This window comes from Archocentrus centrarchus, chromosome 19, assembly GCF_007364275.1.
Source record: "Archocentrus centrarchus isolate MPI-CPG fArcCen1 chromosome 19, fArcCen1, whole genome shotgun sequence".
Classification (NCBI taxonomy): domain Eukaryota; kingdom Metazoa; phylum Chordata; class Actinopteri; order Cichliformes; family Cichlidae; genus Archocentrus; species Archocentrus centrarchus.
The window spans coordinates 10,963,531-10,983,449 of NC_044364.1; the positions used below are offsets into that span (position 1 = coordinate 10,963,531).

General features: G+C 36.5%; 1 protein-coding gene across 2 annotated transcripts; it reads right to left on the reverse strand.

Annotated features, from left to right (window-relative positions):
* Positions 1-257: 257 nt before the first annotated feature.
* On the reverse strand, positions 258-14,936 carry muc13b (mucin 13b, cell surface associated). 2 transcript variants are annotated; one of them, XM_030755691.1, is made up of 12 exons: positions 14,806-14,936; positions 6,935-7,237; positions 6,649-6,771; positions 3,252-3,361; positions 3,040-3,098; positions 2,799-2,956; positions 2,334-2,465; positions 2,204-2,246; positions 2,084-2,121; positions 1,825-1,912; positions 1,365-1,632; positions 258-1,236 (listed from the first exon to the last, which is right to left on the reverse strand). In XM_030755691.1, the coding sequence occupies exons 1-12, from the start codon at positions 14,810-14,812 to the stop codon at positions 1,093-1,095; spliced, it is 1,473 nt and encodes a 490-aa protein (XP_030611551.1). In that variant the 5' UTR covers positions 14,813-14,936; the 3' UTR covers positions 258-1,092. The 2 variants fall into 2 exon arrangements, with proteins under 2 accessions (XP_030611551.1, XP_030611550.1); XM_030755690.1 differs by lacking the exon at positions 14,806-14,936 and adding an exon at positions 7,895-8,000.
* Positions 14,937-19,919: the final 4,983 nt, after the last annotated feature.

Below are 19,919 nucleotides of genomic sequence, written 5' to 3' on the forward strand. Positions count from 1 at the left end.
TAAATATATATATATATATATATATATATATATATATATATATATATATATATATATATATATATATATATATATATGTATAGGGTTACCCTAACCCTATATATATATATATATATATATATATATATATATATATATATATACACATAGTACCGGCACAAATTTAAAACTACGTTCACCCTTGGTTATATGAGTGACAAAAAACTGATACAATAAAAAACTGGTAAAATATATATTTATATTTATTTTACTCATGTTGAATAACAGCATAGAATTAGTCAAAAATAAAATCCAATTTCTTACACAAAACTGAATGTCAAACTATTTACAGGCATTCAGCATGTTTCACAAATTATGCTAAAACAATCAAAATTAAATTAACATAATAAAAACACATGCTGCAAAGGATTTAGGGGGACTTATTAAAATTGGAAATAATACAAATAATACACACACACACATGCACACACACACATATGTGTGTGTGTGCCAAATGATTTCATCTAAATAAACACACACAATGTTGTCCATGTTTGTAAAGACAGGGGTAATAAAGGTGTGTTGAGTTGCAATGTGCAACATCACCACTTGATGCTACTAAATCCTTAACATGGGTATTATACATTAGAAGAAACTCATCTCATTCACAAAAACCGAGTCAAACATCAAATTGCGACTCATGTCAAAAATAAAACATATTTACATAATTTTTAACATAAATTCATAGACGAGTGAAGCATTAATCAGATGAGAAAACCAAGCAGCACCTCATCATTGTGTCATTCAGACAGGTTTCTTATTCAATTTGAATAAATAACTCTTCAATAATTCATACGTCAATGAATCAAAAACACCAAAATAAAATGATATAAATCCTTGGAATCATGTCTCAAACTTCATATGCTTTAGACAAGAACAGGCGAGATTGGTTTATGACAGCTTTTACTGCAGTTTGTCAGAATACAATTCCCCACTACACGTCAAAGAGGACATACGGTTCATTAAGATTCATTATGTGCAGTAATTAGAAAACAGATTTAAAAACTCAAAACAACAAAATGTCATTGTTTAATCAACCTTTCTGATTTTGTACTAATAAAAGCGTTTTCCGTCATCGTGTGTGTAGTAAGGGTTGCTGTGGCCTTGGCTCTGAGCATACGGGTTGGTCTTGGGAGGATTGATGGCATTCTGAGGTCGAGCGTATGGGCTTACATCATAGGGGTCATCGTATATCCGCTGCAGAGGAAAAAAGCATGCAGGTGAAATAAACACCAAACACCAAGAAAGCAAAAATCTTGATAAACTTAAAAATGAAGCCTCTCTTCCTCATTATCTCTTCTTTGGACACACAGAGACATACTCACCGAGCTCCTGTCCGTAGGGCCAAAGCTGTGCCGGTTGTTGGTTGGATTCATCTCCTGTTTGGTCCTGTTGTCCCAACTGTTGGTGGCAACTCGTGGGAATTTGGACATTCCATTATTGGAAAAGCCTGCCTGGCCATTGGCTGATCCACTAAATGGGCCAGCCTGGTTGTTGCCAAATCTGCTGGTAGCCAATGGGATATTGAAAGACGCCTGATTTGGTTTCTCCATGTCTGCATCTTTGTTCTTCTTGGAGCTCTTCTTTGAATTTCTGATATCACAGCAGAAACAAAAATAAAAATCATGGTTTACTATTGCTGTGTCTGTCAGGCATTACATTTACAAATTTCTTTGTTTTGAAACACATTTTCATCAATAGTAAACTGTAACACAAAATTCGAAAAACACTTTTTCACAATAATAAAGGTTAGGATGCTCAGTGAATGAATCAGTAGAAACTTACAGGGTAGCTACAACTGGCAGAAGGATGAAGGCTATGAGCAGCAGTCCACCAAGCACACAGCCCACAATTACCAGAATGAGCTTCCAGTCTAATAAAACAGAATGAAGAGGACCTCAAGACATGTTATTTAATAACTTTTCTTCTTTTTAATACATTTTCTAGCTGATCTATTGTGTGTTGTCAATAATTTTGTGATTTATTTTTAAACTTATGTAATTATGTTTCTGCTTTCACTTTTAAAAACATACAGTATACTCACTTTCACTGCAGTTGAAACCAGAGTAGCCAAACGCACAGCTACAAGACAAGATATGGTTTATTTTAGGATTTTATTCATCTTAACTTGAACCAATACAGGATGTAAAGGAGGAGCACTCACTTCTTACACGTGCCGCCCTTTAATTCTTGCCCATAGGGACAAACTGTGAAGAAAAAAGAGGTTGAGACAATTTGTAGTTTCACGCACGCACACACACACACACCCTTATATGCTCACTATATTGTCTTACCAGGAACGCATATTCTGATACTGTAGTTTGTCCGAATGTAGCCCTCCATACAGGTACAGCTGAATGATCCATCGCCTGATTTGCACTGTGTGGATTGTCTATCACAAGGATCCAGAGTACACAAGTCTGTCTCTTTAAATGAATGAGAGAAGCGAAAAGCCTCAGTGCACTGAACTTAAAGACTTGGCATCTAAAATGCACAACAATTACACAAATCTGTCAATAACGTCATTATATGAACTATGAACTTTAACGTACAGTATGATAGCAATTTAGAAATGTGTTGATGGATTGATTCATTTCAGCCAATAGTGTAGATATAATATAAAGAATTCTGAAACACTTTTTTTCAGTTGTATTCTTCCTGAAAACAAATCTGTATCTTGTTTGATTCTTATTTAGATACATGTCCACATAAAACTGACTGATCAGACACAATGTGCTAGATACAGGTAATAAACTTACCTTTAAAGGTTGCCCCATCCAGTACACAGTCTGTACATTTATAGTCTTCGATCTGCTTTAAAACTTGATCTGATTTGATTTGAGAACTGGCTGAGAACTTGATCTCTACAGATGCAGTGACGACCTGGTCAGACCTTATCAAGACATTGTCGCTTGGCCTGTAAGGACAATACCATGTAAATGTACTGTGGTTTTAAATAAATAGAAAGATGGTAAAAGCAGTTGTCAGTCTGAGGCTTACAGGAGGGCCAGCACTGTAGAGCCGGTGTAGGTGGGGTTCTCTTTAAAAACAGTATCCAGCTATGTTTTCAAAAGAAAATATCTTTAGTTTTAGGTCAAGATGAGTAAGATAGAATTGTTTTGAGTATTACTCTTGCTTTTATGCTAAGCACATTTACAAAAAATGTCCATAAAGACACATTGATTGATAGAGAGAGATAACTGATTGCTTACCTCAGCAACTATTTCATCTGCAGTTTCTTTAAACTTCTGTGATTTGGGGTCTTTCATGCTTTCATCATATGGTTCTTTAGACAATTGAACTTGTCCAGGGAAAACTTTGGCTAAAAAAAAAAAAAAAAAAAAAAATCATACAGTCTCATACAGTATCTACCTGTTAAATATGAATCTACGACTGGCAGGCACTTAGCTCAGCATTAAGACAGGAATAGCTACAGCAAGAATACTTCAGTATTCAGTGTCACTGCTCCAGAGTTAGTCTCAGACAAAAACCTCAGGAAAACAAAACATAATCTGCCATTCATTTTCCACATGCTTATTTTATATGGATTAAGTAAATTTAGTAAACTAAATCAGGGTTGTAGCCAGAAAAAATTTCAGCCCAACATGTTTACTAGGCGGTGGGGGTTGTAGCATACAGAGCTAATGTTAGACGCTATAAGCTTGCTAATTGAATGATGGTGAATAGTTGACCTCTGCCTCGGGTCTATGAATGTAACAAGAAATCACCTCTGAAGCCAATGCGTTAATCACAATCTTTGTGGACGTGTAATTACATTTTTTGAGAGGTGCACGTCAGGTTACGTTGTATATTACAGAGTAGGGTTCAGAGGTTTTTTTAAACTCCTTTGATTTGGGGTCTTCCATGTTTTTGTTATATGGTACTTTAGACTGAATTTGTCCAGGGAAAACTTTGGCTAAAAATAAAAAAATAATAATTTTCATACAGTCTCATACAGTATTTGCCTATTAAATATGAAGCTATGAATGGCAGGCACTTAGCATTAAGACAGGAATAGATAGTTACAGCAAGAATACTTCAGTACGTCACTGCTGCAGTGATAGTCTCAGACAAAAACCTCAGGAAAACAAAACATAACCTGCCATTCATTTTCCACACGCTTATTTTATATGGATTGAGTAAATTCAGTAAACTAAATCAGGGTTCTAGCCAGAAAAAAGTTCAGCCCAGCATGTTTAGCAATGTTAAATGTTATATGCATTGGTGAACAGTTGACTTCTGCCTTGGGTCTTTGCGTGGCCTACATACGTAACCAGAAATCACCTACGTGGTGATCACAATCCTTGTGGATGTGTAATAACATTTTTTGAGAGGTAGTAGTAGAAAGGAAGTCCATTTAAAAATTCTAAATGACATCTACCCAACTAATGCTTTTATTAAGTGTAGACTTAAATTATTTGGCCACAGCAGCTTTTTATTAACAGTGAAGAGTGACAGGAAATTGGGAGAATAGATATGAGGGAAGAAATGCAGGAAATGGCAACAGGCTGGGACTCGAACCTGCGCCACGCGGCATATGTGTGTGGTTGCCTGCTCAACCTCTAAGCCACCCCAGTGCCTGGTCTTGATTTAAATTTGATATTGCTAGGTGCACATTTTGGCTCCAGGCCCAGGGAATTGAACTGCCATCTTTGAGTCTAACAATAATTAAATTTGGTATATATTTTCAAAACTCAAAAACAGAATTTTTAATTAATAATTTAATTTTACTGGTAAAGATTTTTGTTCATAAATGCAGATTTTTAAAAAAGTTTATCCAATTTTTTATAACTGGGAAAATTTACTAAGATGATTTTGTCAGGCTATAAAGTTGGTTAAAAGTAAATCTGCTCAAGAACTTTGTACCTTGATTAACAACTTTGATTTGTTGTAAACCTCAATGTTTGTTCCTTGCTATACAAAATTTGTTTATTTTTTTATCACTTTGAATATATGCGACAACCTGTGAAACCTAACTGATATTTTGTATTAATATTATGGCCTCGTTTTATTTGTAAACTGATTTTCTAAATAAATAAAAAAAATAGAGCGGTGCACATCAGGTTACATTGTATGTTACAGCACTGGGTTCAGAGATTTATGGTTTTGTAGGCCTTATCAGATGATAGAGCGATAAACCGACAGTTACAGTTACATATCATGCATTCAGCGTGTCCCAGAGCACCGTTTCCGTCCACTAATGAGTTTGCAGAAATCACATAAAAAGGGTGCACAACAAAAACATTATAATCCAGATATTTCAGTGATCCCATCAGCTGCTAAAAACACTTCCTATGTTTGAATATTCGTCATCATGTTGCCCCTCACAGCTCCTGGGATTTATGTTTAATAGGAAGCCCGAAATTGACCTTTGAGTTCCCCTTTTTCCTCTTCTTCTCCCTTGCGTTCACGCTTGTCGCCATTTTCTTTCTGTATTCCCGCAATATTAAGTGTGAACAAGACCATTACAACATCACGTATGCACATTGTGAACTAAACTGGTGGTGCCTGGAGGTAGATTGGAAATTTCTATGAAATAATACTATAGTGTAGCGATCTACCGAGAGAAAAAAAAAAAACCCAGAGTCTGGTTTTAGTGATACAAAGGAGTATTAGGGCCACATCAAGAAAAGATGTGGACCTAATATCGGGAATAAAGTCAAAATTTCAAGAAAAAAGCCAAAATACTTTTTTGATAAAAAAGTCAAAATACTGTTTTGAGATTAAAATTGCCATTTCAAGTCAAACAACTGTCATGGCTGCTATACTCTACAAAATGCCTTGGGTAGATGAAACAACTTGATCAGCTGTCTTATTGTATTTTGTGATTCTACATGTCCCCTCTGTACTGCACGAAGGTGCAACCATCAATATCCTAGCTTCTGTCCAATGCCAGTTTGTGTGTTTTTGCCTTCTGAGCAGATGCGGCTTTTTGCACCATCTCTTTAAGTCCTCATACTTATCATACTTAAACTACATAGTGTTTATGTACTAAAAGAGAAATAATTTCCTTGTTACTAAAATCAATTCTAAAGCATAGTTTCACTAACTCATAACACGAGACATTTGGGAGAAGGTATAGCAGACATGACGTGGCAGTTGTTTGACTCAAAACAATAACTTGTTAAGTTGTTAACCCAACACTTTAATCTCCACATTTTGGCTTCTTTCTCGAAATTTTGACTGTATTCTCTGTATGTTGTAGTGATAGATGACTTCCAGTAGCCAACTGGTGACATTCCCAGCCTGGTGCAAGACGACCTAGGCATGGCACAGTGCAGGGCGGTCAACCACTGACTAGAACCCTGTCAACTATAAAATATTAATTTTTGAACTATAATGTTGCTGGATGACAGATTTTATCATCTTGTGACAAAGCTAGGGTAACAGTTTACCAGCCTCACTCCCTGTTTATGCTGGGAGATAGTAAGAGAACTGTACTGTAGTTCAAAAGGTGCATATAGTTTTCAATGGCCTCCCTACAGTAGCACCAGGTAGTACTAATTTTCCTCCATCCCATGTAGCAGTATATTTGCTATATGAAGTTCATTATGTCACCATCACATAGATTAACAACTTCACAGAGGAGGCACAGTAACAAACCCTTACCAATTTCACAAGTCTTGGCTTGATTATTGTAGGCATCACCAGGCAGACACAAGCATACAAATGTCTGGTCAGCACGGGATGCACAGGTGCTTCCAGGGCCACATGGATTTGGATTACAGGGATCTTCAAAGTGGAAACAATAACACACACACGCACACACACACACACACACACACACACACACACACACACACACACACACACACACACATGTAAATATGAGATTTTTAAACATTATGTGAGCATTGAAACCTGTGAGAATTTGGATACAGAGGAGTTGCATTACCTGCAGGTGTTGTTGTAGTAGCTGGATCTGCTGTTTTAGTAGCTGGATCTGCTGTTGTAGCAGCTGGATCTGCTGTTTTAGTAGCTGGATCTGCAGTTGTAGCAGCTGGATCTGCTGTTTTAGTAGCTGGATCTGCAGTTGCAGTACCTGGATCTGCAGTTGTAGTAGCTGGATCTGCTGTGGTAGTAGCTTGTTCTGTTGTTATAGTACCTGGTTCTGCTGATGTGGCAGTAGTTGCTGTCGTATCTTCTAAAGTATCTGTATCTTCTGTAGCTGTAGTTACTTGAACTCTTGTTGAAGTTGCTGAGAATTGGGGTAAAATGTAGTAATACTTATATGTTAAACTGTGTTCCAAGTATTCAGCCACAGCTAAGTGGCTAATTAGATGATAGAGAACACTCAAAGTCATCAAACCAGGACTATGCTTTATTTTGGTAGGCATGAAATGCAGGGGCAAAAAAAGAAAAAAAAGTAGTTTATTGGAGCCTCAGTGTCAAATTCACTGAATAATGAACTTTTTTCAAAAAAATACAATTTCAGATTTATATGAACTAACTAACTAACTAACTAACCTAGATGAAAGCAATACAAAGAAATAGAGCACTAATTGCTTTGTGCTTTTATTGTAAAGCAAAGCATTAACCAGCTCACAGGATCTGAAGTGAACAAAGAGACTTCCTTGATCATGGCTTGCCAAAGGAAAATGGCACTACAAACAGTCCTTCGGTAATAAAATGATAGAAAACACCTCTGTACATAAAATATTTTAGCTTTAATTCAGACAAAAGTCCATTCAAATTTGAAGCAATCTGATTTTTTTTAACATTGAAATGAATATTTCACCTCTGAAGTTTATCTTGTGCTTTAATTTGTTATCATGTGCACTATCCCATTGATCATACACTGATAAACTGAAAATTTTTAGATTTAAAACTGATGCAATAGAATCGACCTACTTACCAATAATGGCTACAACTATTCCAAGGAGTATGAATTTTTGAGCCATTGGAAAGAAAAATCTAAGACAACTTAACCACGGCAAAAAGAGTCTTTAGTTCTCTAAATCTGTGAATGGTAAGAGTTTAGTTGTACTCCACAGGCAGTTTTAACTATTAGCCACTCCTCCAGTGGGCAGTGTGCTAAAGTACAGATCACGCCCAGAGAAGATGACTTGGAGGCCTACTTTTCAAGCCATTTATTGACGTATTTTCCATGACTTCTTGTCAACAGGCCACAACTATGTTACTGATATATATATATATATATATATATATATATATATATATATATATATATATATATATATATATATATATATATATATATATATTAGGGGTCGGACTTTAACGCGTTAACTTCGATTAATTAATTACGGGAAAATTAAATTTTAACGCATTTTAATCGCACTTTGCACTGTGGAACGTTTCTCAGTGCACGAGTTCCCGGCATACAGATTATATCGACGCACAATGTCCAAATTAGGGGCCGAATCCTGCGAAGGACCCAGCCCACGTCTTTCGCAGCCCACGAAGACCACAAAGGCCGGAAGTGAGCGGCTAGCCTTCATATCAGCGTCACCTGCCCTCACCTCTGCGTAGCTCATGTCGCCTAGCAACCGTGAGTGCGAAGCACAGCTGTGTAAAAGCAGCTGTTAAACGGAGAACGAACTTTTTCTCCATTTTGTGGTTTAATTTTAAGTCTTTAATTCAAAATAAGATGTTAAAACAAGCATAACACATTTCAGCATCAAGGAATACAGCTGAGCGAATGATTAATTTCCAACTATAACAAGTGAGACATTAATGTTGAATAAAACTATCCAGTTATGATGCTTAACTTTAATTTCAGGTGTTTGCTTATCACAGGAGCACTTCCACCCTTCGTTGGTCTGTGTAGTAGACTGGTGGGAAAATGAACAACATTTTGAAGTTTAAGCTTATGTATATTGATTTATTCATCAACTAAACTTAAATTAATATTTCTCATGTCAAATATTGAAATGCGATTAAAATGCGATTAATTTCGATTAATTAATTACAAAGCTTGTAATTAATTCGATTCCTTTTTTTAATCGAGTCCCACCCCTAATACATATATATATATATATATATATATATATATATATATATATTTGCACTGACACACACACATATGTGTGTGTGTGTGTGTGTGTGTGTGTGTGTGTGTCAGTCCAGGCCAAAATGTATTAAATGTATTAAAATTACCATCGCTCATTCTTATCGTGTGTTAGTTAAAACCAAACAAAGTGAAGATGAGAAAGAATTAAAAAGTTGCCATTATTTATACAAAAAAGTTTCTATTTTTCTATGTTCATGCTGTAATTTCAACATATTTGAAAGGTGCTATACAACTAAAGATCACATCAAATATCTTTGCTAGTCTCTGCCACTGAAAAAATATTGGGGGTTTATGATTTCAAAATTAAAAGTTTAGTGTTATAATTGCAAAATTTTTACTCATGGATGGCAAAATTTTGAGTCAGTTATTTGAAATTTTCAGATAATGACCCAAACAAACTTTGATATGAAACACTTGTGCTGACACCAATTCCAGAAACATGGAAACAAGGACAAAGTGCATGCATAGATTAAACTTCATCAAAGATCAAGTGCCAACTTCATACTGTGTCCTTTGTACCATCCCAGGGAGATGGATTTACAGTGATACAGTTACCTGTGGGAGTTACTGTTATTGTACAATATAAACCATATTGCATTAAATGATTTGGGGCCTCCATATGTTAAGCCCATAGTTACAAATGTGGGCTTTATAATGGACAGTGACTTTAAATTGGATATTCAAATTGGTGCAGTAGTGAAGTCTAACTGCTTTCACTTAAGGTGATTGACAAAGGTAAAACCTATAATTTCAAGGCAGCATCTAGAGGCAGTGCAACATGCCTTTTTTACATCTTGGCTGGATTACTGCAACACACTCTATGTTGGAGTTAGTCAGTCTTTCATGTCTCCAGTTGGTTTAAAATGCCGCTGCACGTCTTATGACTGGAACACGTAAAAGATAGCATATTACACCTGTCCTAGATTCACTCCACTGGCTGCCTACACACTTTAGAATTCATTTTAAGGTTCTTGTATTTGTATTTAAATCCTTAAACGGCCTTGCTCCACTTTACCTCTCTGAACTGCTTTGTCCCTACACTTCTGTCCAAGATCTTAGGTCACTGACCAGATGCTCTTACATATACAGAGATTTAAGTGGAGGCTCAGGGGGGACAAAACGTTTTCCATTGCTGCCCCTAAGTTGTGAAATGAATTGCCTTTGCATGATAGACAATCACCTACATTGTACATTTTTTAAACTCATCTTAAAACTCATTCATACTCTTTGGCCTTCAACCTAGCACGAGACATTGATCTTACCTGTTTTAACGTATTATAGCTTTTATTTATTTATTTTAATTAATTGCTGGTTCTTTGTTTTAATATTTTTACTCATTTTGGGTACAGCACTTTGTATCTGCTGTGGCTCTTTTAAAGTGCTTTATAGATTAAGTTTGGTATGGTAAAGCTGAGGGATGTCACAGATGCTTTGTACCAAACTTATCTTCATATAGCTCACGTTTTCAAATACGCACATCACAATAAAAAAAAAAAGCAAAAAAAAAAAAGTGTTCTTTAATATTTATGCAACATTGCAATGTTCAGCTCGTTTTCTTATACTAGTAAACTTCAGACTTTACAAGTAACTGACAGGGGCAATAAGGAACAGGACTGAAGGAACAAACATTGCATTCCGAGCCTATCATTTTATGAATTTATGACAGCTTGTTCAGTCTTCATTTTTAACCCTCTTTAAGCATCTTTACAGGCCCCATTAAAACACAGCTGTATTCACATAACACCACAAAATAAATTCAATCCAGTCCATGAAATCCAATGCAATTACTAACAAAATGCTTGAAAACATTGCTTTACCAAGTGATTCAACCCACTTAGACGGTTTTAATCGGAAACTAGGCGGGCAGTAAAACAGGGTGCAGAGAAAGATAAAGTGACCTTTGATTTGTAGATGTTGTAAGTGAGAGAACACGGTTTTAGTGTAAACAGCTAAAATTACGAGAGATTTAAAAGACTTGAAAATGATAATTGGACAACAGAAAGCATCAGTGCGCTTCAAACTGTAACTCTGGCTGAGAGATTCTAAAGTTTAATGAGAGCTAAGCTCCCTTCCCATCACCACCAATAAAATTACATTATTGCCACGTTAACCCTGATCACAGTTCCCCATCTGAACTATAAAACGCTTTAACTGTTACACCACGTCACTGTCATCGTGGGTGCCAATGCAAAACAAAAGGACCTGAAGACAAAAATAGTTTTAACTAAAAGGGAAGTAGTTCAAACAGGGTTCACTGTTGGGGGGGGGGGGGGTCCTAATCATAGTGGTGGGTCTATGGGCTGAGAGTGTACATATTTAAACCCAATGCTTTTCTAAACAGAAAAGTAACTTTTTCCCCACAATGCTCGGTGCTTTTGGTGTTGAGATATGAGACTTAGTATTAAGTCTTAGTATTATAGGTAATATAAATTATAACAAGTTAGGTTAGAGAAAGCTCTTGTGTAAATAATATTGGTGACATCTGCATTTCATATGGTTGCTTCAGTTTCTGTGGGCTGTATGTATGTGTGTTGGTTTGTTGTTTCTTCATGCGGTCACAAATCAAAGTGTTTCCTGTGATAAAGGCTTGTTTTTGATGGCTCATCAGATCAGCACCACAGCAACCAAATGATATTAAAACAGTGGGTTAATTTTTAACTTTCCACCTGTGGTTTGGCTTATTTTCACAGTTGTTGATAGAGCAGGTAAATGACTTTCTCTCACAGATTGAAATGTCTACAGTATTCCTTAGCACTCTCTCACTCTCTCTATATTTTACTTGCAGGTTTTATAAACATGTCTTGAGAAGGGTCAACAGAGGTGTGAACACAGAGCCATAACTGGCTCTCTTGCTAAGTTTAAGTACAAAGTCACTTATAGTTACGCCCTTCAGTAACCTCATTCAACTTGCTGTTCCTGGCAATGACGCATTTCTTCCCCATAACGACTGTAATTAAGAACACAATTGCAAGAGTGAGACTGATGACAACTTGGAAAAAAAAAATGACGATGCTTGTTGTTATCCTGAAGAATCCTTCGCCCTGAAATCTTGGCTTCTTTAAGAAAAGAAGTGATTGGTTTGATTTTTTTTTTTAACAAGTCAATAAAACTTGAAAAAAAAAATGAAAATTTGAAAAGGAAAGGAAGTCTGTTATGAAGAGCATTCTTCCAAAACACGTTTCTACCAAGCTACAATGTTTGGTAACCAATATGAAAAAGCCAAAAAATTGCAGTACATCAAATGGCCATTTAGGCTAGTTTAAAAAACTAGTCAATGTTAAAAATGAAAAAAATCTTATTTTACAGTCTGAGACAAAAAAAAAAAAGCTCACTATATATTTTAAGTGAGCTATTTAAATATTTACTTTGCATCAAAAATTAAAAGTCCTACACTGTTAGGAGAGTACTGTATTATTTTGAAAGTTGGTTTATTAAGAAGTTAATTGTACTACATCATTCAAGAAATCAGTGCTTGGTTATTGAAATTCTAGTATTTTATGTTTATAGTAGGACTCATCAGCAAGTACACTGTATTGCCAAAGGTATTCACTCACCCATTTAAATAATTGAATTCAGGTGTTCCAGTAACTTCCATGGCCACAGGTGTTTAAAACCAAGCACTCTGGCATGCAGACTGCTTCTACAAACATATGTGAAAGAGTGGGCCGCTCTCAGGAGCTCAGTGAATTCCGGTGTGGTACCGTGATAGAATACCACCTGTACAACAAGTCCAGTCATGAAATTTCCTCACTACTAAACATTCATTTAAGTGGTATTATAGCAAAGTGGAAGTGACTGTAAATGACAGCAACTCAGCCACAATGTGGTAGGCCACGTAAAATCACAGAGTAGGGTCAGCAGATGATAAGGTGCATAGTGTGCAGAAGACACCAGCTTTGTGCAGAGTCAGTCGCTACACACCTCGAAACTTCATGTGGCCTTCAGATTAGCTCGAGAACAGTGTGTAGAAAGCTTCATGGAATGGATTTTTATGGCAGCTGCATCCAAGCCTTGCATCAAGCACAGTGCAAAGTGTTGGGTGCAGTGGTGTAAAGCACGCCATCACTGGACTCAAGACCAGTGGGGACGTGTTTATACCAGCTATAACTCATGCTATATTAGTAATAAAATATTAGTACATGGGAATGCAAACTACTGTATTTCCATCTAAAACACAAGCAAAGAAAAAGAAAGAGAATTAAAAAAATAAACAAATAAAAGCTCTATTTTCTTTTACCTACATTGTAGAGGGTGACTTTGCTTCCACATCTAAACAGAAAAATGAGTACAGTCAGGGATTAAGGTGGGATTCGGCTGGTTGGGGAACCCTAAGATCGGCTCTAGTGTGGAAAAGAATCACAACTCATAATAATTTCTATTTTGAGCTCCTGCAGATTTTCTCTGTGTACAGGTTGTGATCAGCTGCAGTGTTTTTGTTGAAAAACTGGGGGTCATATACGCTTAATGTTCTAATTCTTTTTTATTCACAGGGATCCTCCTAAATATGTTAATATTGCAGGTCTATTTTTATTTGCTAATCAGAGATTAAAACATACAAAATATTTTGAGGGAGCCCCTCAGTACTGAACGGGTGACCGGGGAAGGGGGTCTCCTGTTGTTAACGAACGGTTGCTAGTGTTAATGGCGGCTGGATTTGAGCTTTGATTCCTTCAAAGAGTTCAGTTTGCTGTTTGCTGAGCATTTGCTGCGTGCTGATGTTATACACCACATGTAGGTGTTGTTAATCTACTGCACTGACACTGAAGTTTATTGGGAGTTTATTGAAGAGTTTATTGGGTTTTGGAGTTTGTTCTTTATGATTCTCCCTGTTAATATCAATAGCAGTATTTATTTATTTATTTATTCATTTTGAATGAAACGGCTCTCCATAAGGTCAGGGAAGCAGCCATGTCATGCTCAAGCATTTCAGGCAGGGGCTTGGTGGCCATCGGGAGACTTGGGAGGTTTCCCGAGCGGCCGGTCGTTTCCAGGCCGAACCAGCTGGTGATCAGAATTTTTTTTACCCATACCCCCCCCTTTGCTGCTACATGCACACACAGTTGTTTTAATGCTGCTGAATAAATAGTGTTTTTATACTGCAAATAAAGTTCTCTTGTTTTAAAATTATGGTTTGTCCCTTGTAGAATCGGATAAAAGGCCTCTCCAAACTAAACTCCCGGGCTGAATTTAAACCCCAGCCCGCCCCTGATTTCAGAAGAAAGCAAATTTTAATATCATCTGTGAAGCCTTGGCAGTTCATAATCTGTAGGTGTAGAACTGCACAATAGTTTGTCTTATGTTCGGTAGCGTTTTGTCTGTTTGATTGTAGTTTCTTTTATCATTCTGCTTATAGACCAGTTTCCTAGTTTAAGTGAGAATAAGCTAATGCTACTAGGCTTTAGTTCTGTCTATCCTAGTTTTGGCTAAAGGGCATGTGAATGTTCGTTTATTAGTTTATTTGCGTAATGACCTGTGACAGTATGTTTATGGATGTGAATTTGTTTTATGACAAACCACTTATGTATATCCTCAATTCTCTTTTTTGTTACAGTTTTACAGTAAAAAATGGGTCTCAGTAAAGACCAAAAGACCACGTCACAGCGTCTCGTCATTGCTGAATCCATTAATGTTTAGCTCACTGTATAGGTTAATTACACAACAGTTAACTGAGGGCAGAAGACTAGATATTAAACAGTTGTATGAAGGTTGAATAAATATAGATTTTAAATTACCGGCCATAATACAATTTACACCTGCTCCTCTTCAGCACCATGATGACAGCTTTCAGACATCTGCACTCGGTATGATCTTGCGGTGGTAATCGTCTGCCAAAAAGTGATTTCCGGTGTTGTGCTAAAAAGTGTCTGTCTGCCAAAAAATGACGACTGGTTGGGACTGAGGGGAGAGAGACAGGACAAAAGACATGCTGTAGATGAGAGCTTGAGACTAATGATTAAATCATGTTGACTACAGTCTATTTACCAATATAAGCAAAAAATATCACACATAAAAAACACAAAGAAACATCAGAAGTTACTTTCTGGTACAACACCAACCCACTTTAAACCCCGAGTATAGTTTGTGTGTGTGTGTGTGTGTGTGAGTGCGTGACTGGCATATATGTGTGTTTGTGTGTATGAGTATGTGGCCTGTGTGTTTTGGCGTGTGTGTGCGCATGTGTACTGTTGGTCCTGGGTCTGAGGCTCACTGAACTTTGGCCCCTGTGGGACATGGTTGCAGAGGGCGGGATTTACCCCTCCCTACCGCTCCCCACTGATCGCTGCTGCCTCCAATAAATCAATCGATCAATCAAACAATCAATCCAAATCTTTATTTTGAACATGTAAATAACATAAATCAATACACATAAAAATCAAGTTCACATAAGGAGTAGGAGGAAGCAACTGCTTATTAATTCTTATCCCTAACTTGTTCATCCTTTATATCTGTTTTGATTATACAGTCAGAAATATACATATGTGCATAATACACATTCCCTTGTTGTATTATCATTTTGAATTAATTTACAATTAACTACACCTTTGAAGGTGTGCAGTGATGTGAAATAACTCCCCTCAAATGTCTTAGACCTAAAGTAACAAGCCTGAAAATGTAAGGAGTAAAAAGTACTAATATTTGTTAAAATGTAGGGAGTAAAAGTAAAAAGTTGTAAGAAAAATAAATACTCAGGTAAAGTACAGATATCTGAAAATTTTACTTGAGTACAGTAACAAAGTATTTGTACTTCTTTATTTCCCACCTTTGGTCACATGCAGAGGTTGCAATATCATTTTCTGTTATGGGTTTGTTAAATACATATTTCTCTGATTCAAAAGCCAAATGCATGGTGTTCAGCTGGGTGAGCATGTTTTAAACTCCATGAGAAATAGGTTCACAAACAAAATTTCAATTGCATTTTTCTCCTGCGTAAAAAAGGAATAGAAACATTCGGGGGGAAAAAAAATCTTGACTGAGGGCTCGTGTAAAGGATACACAGGTTTTTTCAGAGCCATCAATATTGTGTGAAGTTGATGTGTTCCACTTTGTCAAACCAAAAGCATTTAAAAAATGGTTATGCCAGTGTATGTCCATAACAGGTAATGTTGGTCCAGAGAGTCTGAGTCACTTGGTGGAAAAGATCTCCACCTTCAGGCAGCAGAGCCTCTTGCACATTTATCCAAGTTAATTTCAGACAAGCGGAAGAATCCTCTTCTCAACTGTTGACTGTTTTATTAACCCTGCCTTTAAAAATTCCAGTGGCATGTCTTTTGATCTAAATTTTGAGGGCATTGCAGTCCACTTCAGAAGTAAAATTGATGATATTAAAGCAAATCTTCAACAGTCCCAGAACATGCATTTTTGCCACCTGTGAACCTTTGTTTTTACACAAAGAAACACTGGAGATCTTTGTCCTGGTTGATGCTGAGACTCTGAGAAAAGTGCTCTCCCAGCTAAACAACACGACCTTTCTTTTAGACCCCATCCCCACTTAATTTTTACCGGATAAAGGATTCTTTGTCAGTATTAATGATTGTTCCATCAAGGAGATACAAACTGAACTTCGGTGTTCCAGAGGGGTTAATTCTGGGACCAGTGCTTTTTAACATTTACATGCTGCCACTTGGCAGTGTCATCGGGAGACATAGCACAAGTGTCCACAGTTGTGCTGATGATACACAGCTTTACAGTATGTTGCTGAAGAGTTGAAGCTGTTATAGCTGCAAAGGATGGGCCAACATCATATTAAACCTATAGATTAAGAAGGGGATGTCACTTAAGTTCATATGCATGTGAAGGCAGAAGAGCAGATGAGTTTTATGACATGACTGTTTTACAGGCAACATATTTTCTCTTGTGGATCATATCATACACATTTGTCATACTTTTGAGACATATTTGTTCTCGTAAAGAAGTACCCAGCAACAAAAATCAGTTTAACAATTCTGTGGTGAATAAAATGGCAATGCCATCATCTATATTCATAACCTGAAATGAGTCCAGCTGTTCAGTATAACAAAGACTCGTCATCCTGTCCCCATTGAGTGTAGTGAATTTGCCTAGGTACATTTATGGCATGGAGAGCTATGCGGAAGGAATTCTAACATTTAAAAAAATCGTTTATTGCAGCTTCCGTGTCAAATTAACAGAATAATGAGGGTTTTATTTTTATTTTTGTTTTTTTAGGGAAATATACAGTTTCAGATTTATTTGAACAATTTCACTTGCCTAAATTAAAACAAGCCAGAAAACTAAAACACAAAAAACTCTTTTATGTAATAAAAAGTGATTTTTAAAATTTTTTATTTTAAATTATGAAACCAGCCCAAAGACTGACACAGGTTCTGCATTGACACCATAAAGTTTGTTTAATTTAGGTTTCAGGCATAAAAAGCAATAACCAGACTGCAGGCTCTGAAATAAACAAAGAGACTCTCTTTACTGTGGCTTGCCAAGGGAATGAGTATAGCAATAGGGTCATAATATAAGGTTAGACTGTTGACAGAAAAACGCTAGTTGAATTCTTAGATTTTCTTGTATGTGTGCTGAAACAATCTGGATACATAATAGCTGCAAGAGAAAGCTTGTTTTTTACTCCATGAAAAGCAAGTTAATAAACAAAATTTCAGTTGCATTGTTTTTTTTTTTCATGCCTAAAGAAGAATAATAGCAGTCAGGAAAAAATTTGACTCTTCTCATAATTCATGCATGAAAGGGTTCACCACACTTCTCTTGTGAAGCCACACGTCTTTACTTTACATAGTTTTCAGAAATAAGAGTGTGTTTAAGAAATACTATTAAGTTGGTTGAAATTGCATGACTTCTTCTTTTGTTAGACCATATTTATACCTATTCACATTCTGACTTCCTTTCTCAAAAATAACATTTCAAAACTATACTTAATCAAGATGGATCATGGTCATGATTAAATTAGGTGCTATGCAACTACATTGCAGAGATTGAAATACACATGCTCATCTTTTTTAAAAAAATCTAGAGACACTGCTGTTTGCTTTTGGAATTTGGTGAATCTAGAGCAGTAGCTAATGAAACACTAGTGCTGAAACCAATTTCTTAAAAATAGAAACAAACAAGGAGTCAGGATAAGGAATACATGATTATCAAATTATATCCAAGATCAAAAGCTCTTAAAAATAAATCAAAAGCTATAATTGGAAAAACATAAATAAGGAAGAAACTTTGGAAGTATAATTGCACAAGGTAAAACAAGTCACACTGTCTGCAAAGGATGACACGTAGGTTTTGCTCATCTGGACGTGGCCAGTAAAACAGGGTGTAGAGAAGGATGACGTGAACTTTGATTCGCAGACATCACAAGATATGTGATAAGATGATCTTTGTCCAAACAACTCATTTAACAGGAGTTTGAAAAGACTTTTTTAATCAGACCATTAAAACTACCTCCTCATCACCACCCATAAAATGATATTATCTTTAAGCTGACCTTGATTACAGATGCAAACCTGAATTAGATCCAACTGTGGTGTAAGTCTTATGCAACTGTACCATTATAAATTACCATTACATTAGATAGATACAGTGCTGTGCAAAAATCTGGAGCCACTCCTCTTCATTTATTTTTATTGTGCCAGGAAAATAGGTGCAGTTATTTATTGAAATGTGCAAACATACATGGAAATACAGTACAGAAGGTAAATACAGAGTTTGTACAATACTTTCAAGTGTGAAAGTCTATGTTTGGTGTGACCACCTTTATTTTGCAACACTACCTTTATTCTAACAACAAACAAAAACCACTATTAAAGTAAATTTGAGGTCAGGAAACTCAAACACTTTCCCAAGATTAATAAAAGATTGTGATTATGTGCTGATTATAACCACTCTGAATAGTGAACCGTTATAGCCAGTGGTGAGATACGATTAGTGTATGGCATGGGAATATGCATGTGTGGCATGGAGAGCTTTGTGGAAGTAAACATGGAAATATATTAATTATTACTATGATTATGTCAATGTAATTGTTGGAAAAAAGGCCTCCATCATCTGCCAGCAGAGCCTGAACTCTCTGAGGCAGCTTTTATGTCATTTCTTTACGCAGCATTCAGGAATAGTTCTCCAGGCTTCTTGAAGGACATTCAAAGCTCTTCATTGGATGTTGGCTGCCTTTTGTTTTGTTCTTTGTCAAAATGATCCCACAGTGCTTCAGTAATGTTGCCTCACTCTTCTCTCTCCTCTTTCTGCTTTGAGCTAGTTTCTTTAACCATGTCCGCTCGTGATACAGTAGCCATTGTCCATTTTTCATGAGTATACGGCAGTGTGTTCACACATCACCTGAGGGGTATGCCCTAGCCATGCTGGGATGTGTGCCAACCACACACATATGGGTGGGAGCAGAGATTCAGATCCCCTTGCTGCTCCAACCCTCCCCATTTGTCTGGTCTTAGGACTGGCTCCAGGTGGTACACCATGGAGGCACATAAGGGTTAATGGGATGCTTGAATCATTCATAGGTCAGTGTTAAGCGGCTTAACAAAGAAAAACATTCCTTTGAAAATGGTTAGGTACAAGGACTGGACTGAAAATGAGTGAAAAAGCAGCCAATGTCAGAAGAAACGCTTTGAAAGACCTTCAGAAAGCCTGGAGAACTATTGCTCAAGACCACTTAAAAAAAAAAAAAAAATGACAAGTAAGTCTGGCTGCTTGGGAGCAAAATATAAAGAAATGAGGGCTAGCTCAAAACTTTTGCACAGTACTGTATGTTTTAACTAAAAGTGAAATAGTTCAAACTGATTTCCATTTGGAAAGTAAATCTGACCAATGCAAGTAGTGATATCACACTAATTGAAATCGCAGTAACAAATAATGT

Coding starts and splice junctions, on each gene's coding strand:
- muc13b (XM_030755690.1), bottom strand. CDS start 7,940: ATGGCTCAAAAATTCATACTCCTTGGAATAGTTGTAGCCATTATTG. Junction 2,122..2,203: donor AAGGGCGGCACGTGTAAGAA/GTGAGTGCTCCT, acceptor CTTGTCTTGTAG/CTGTGCGTTTGGCTACTCTG. Junction 1,913..2,083: donor TGGTTTCAACTGCAGTGAAA/GTGAGTATACTG, acceptor CTGTTTTATTAG/ACTGGAAGCTCATTCTGGTA.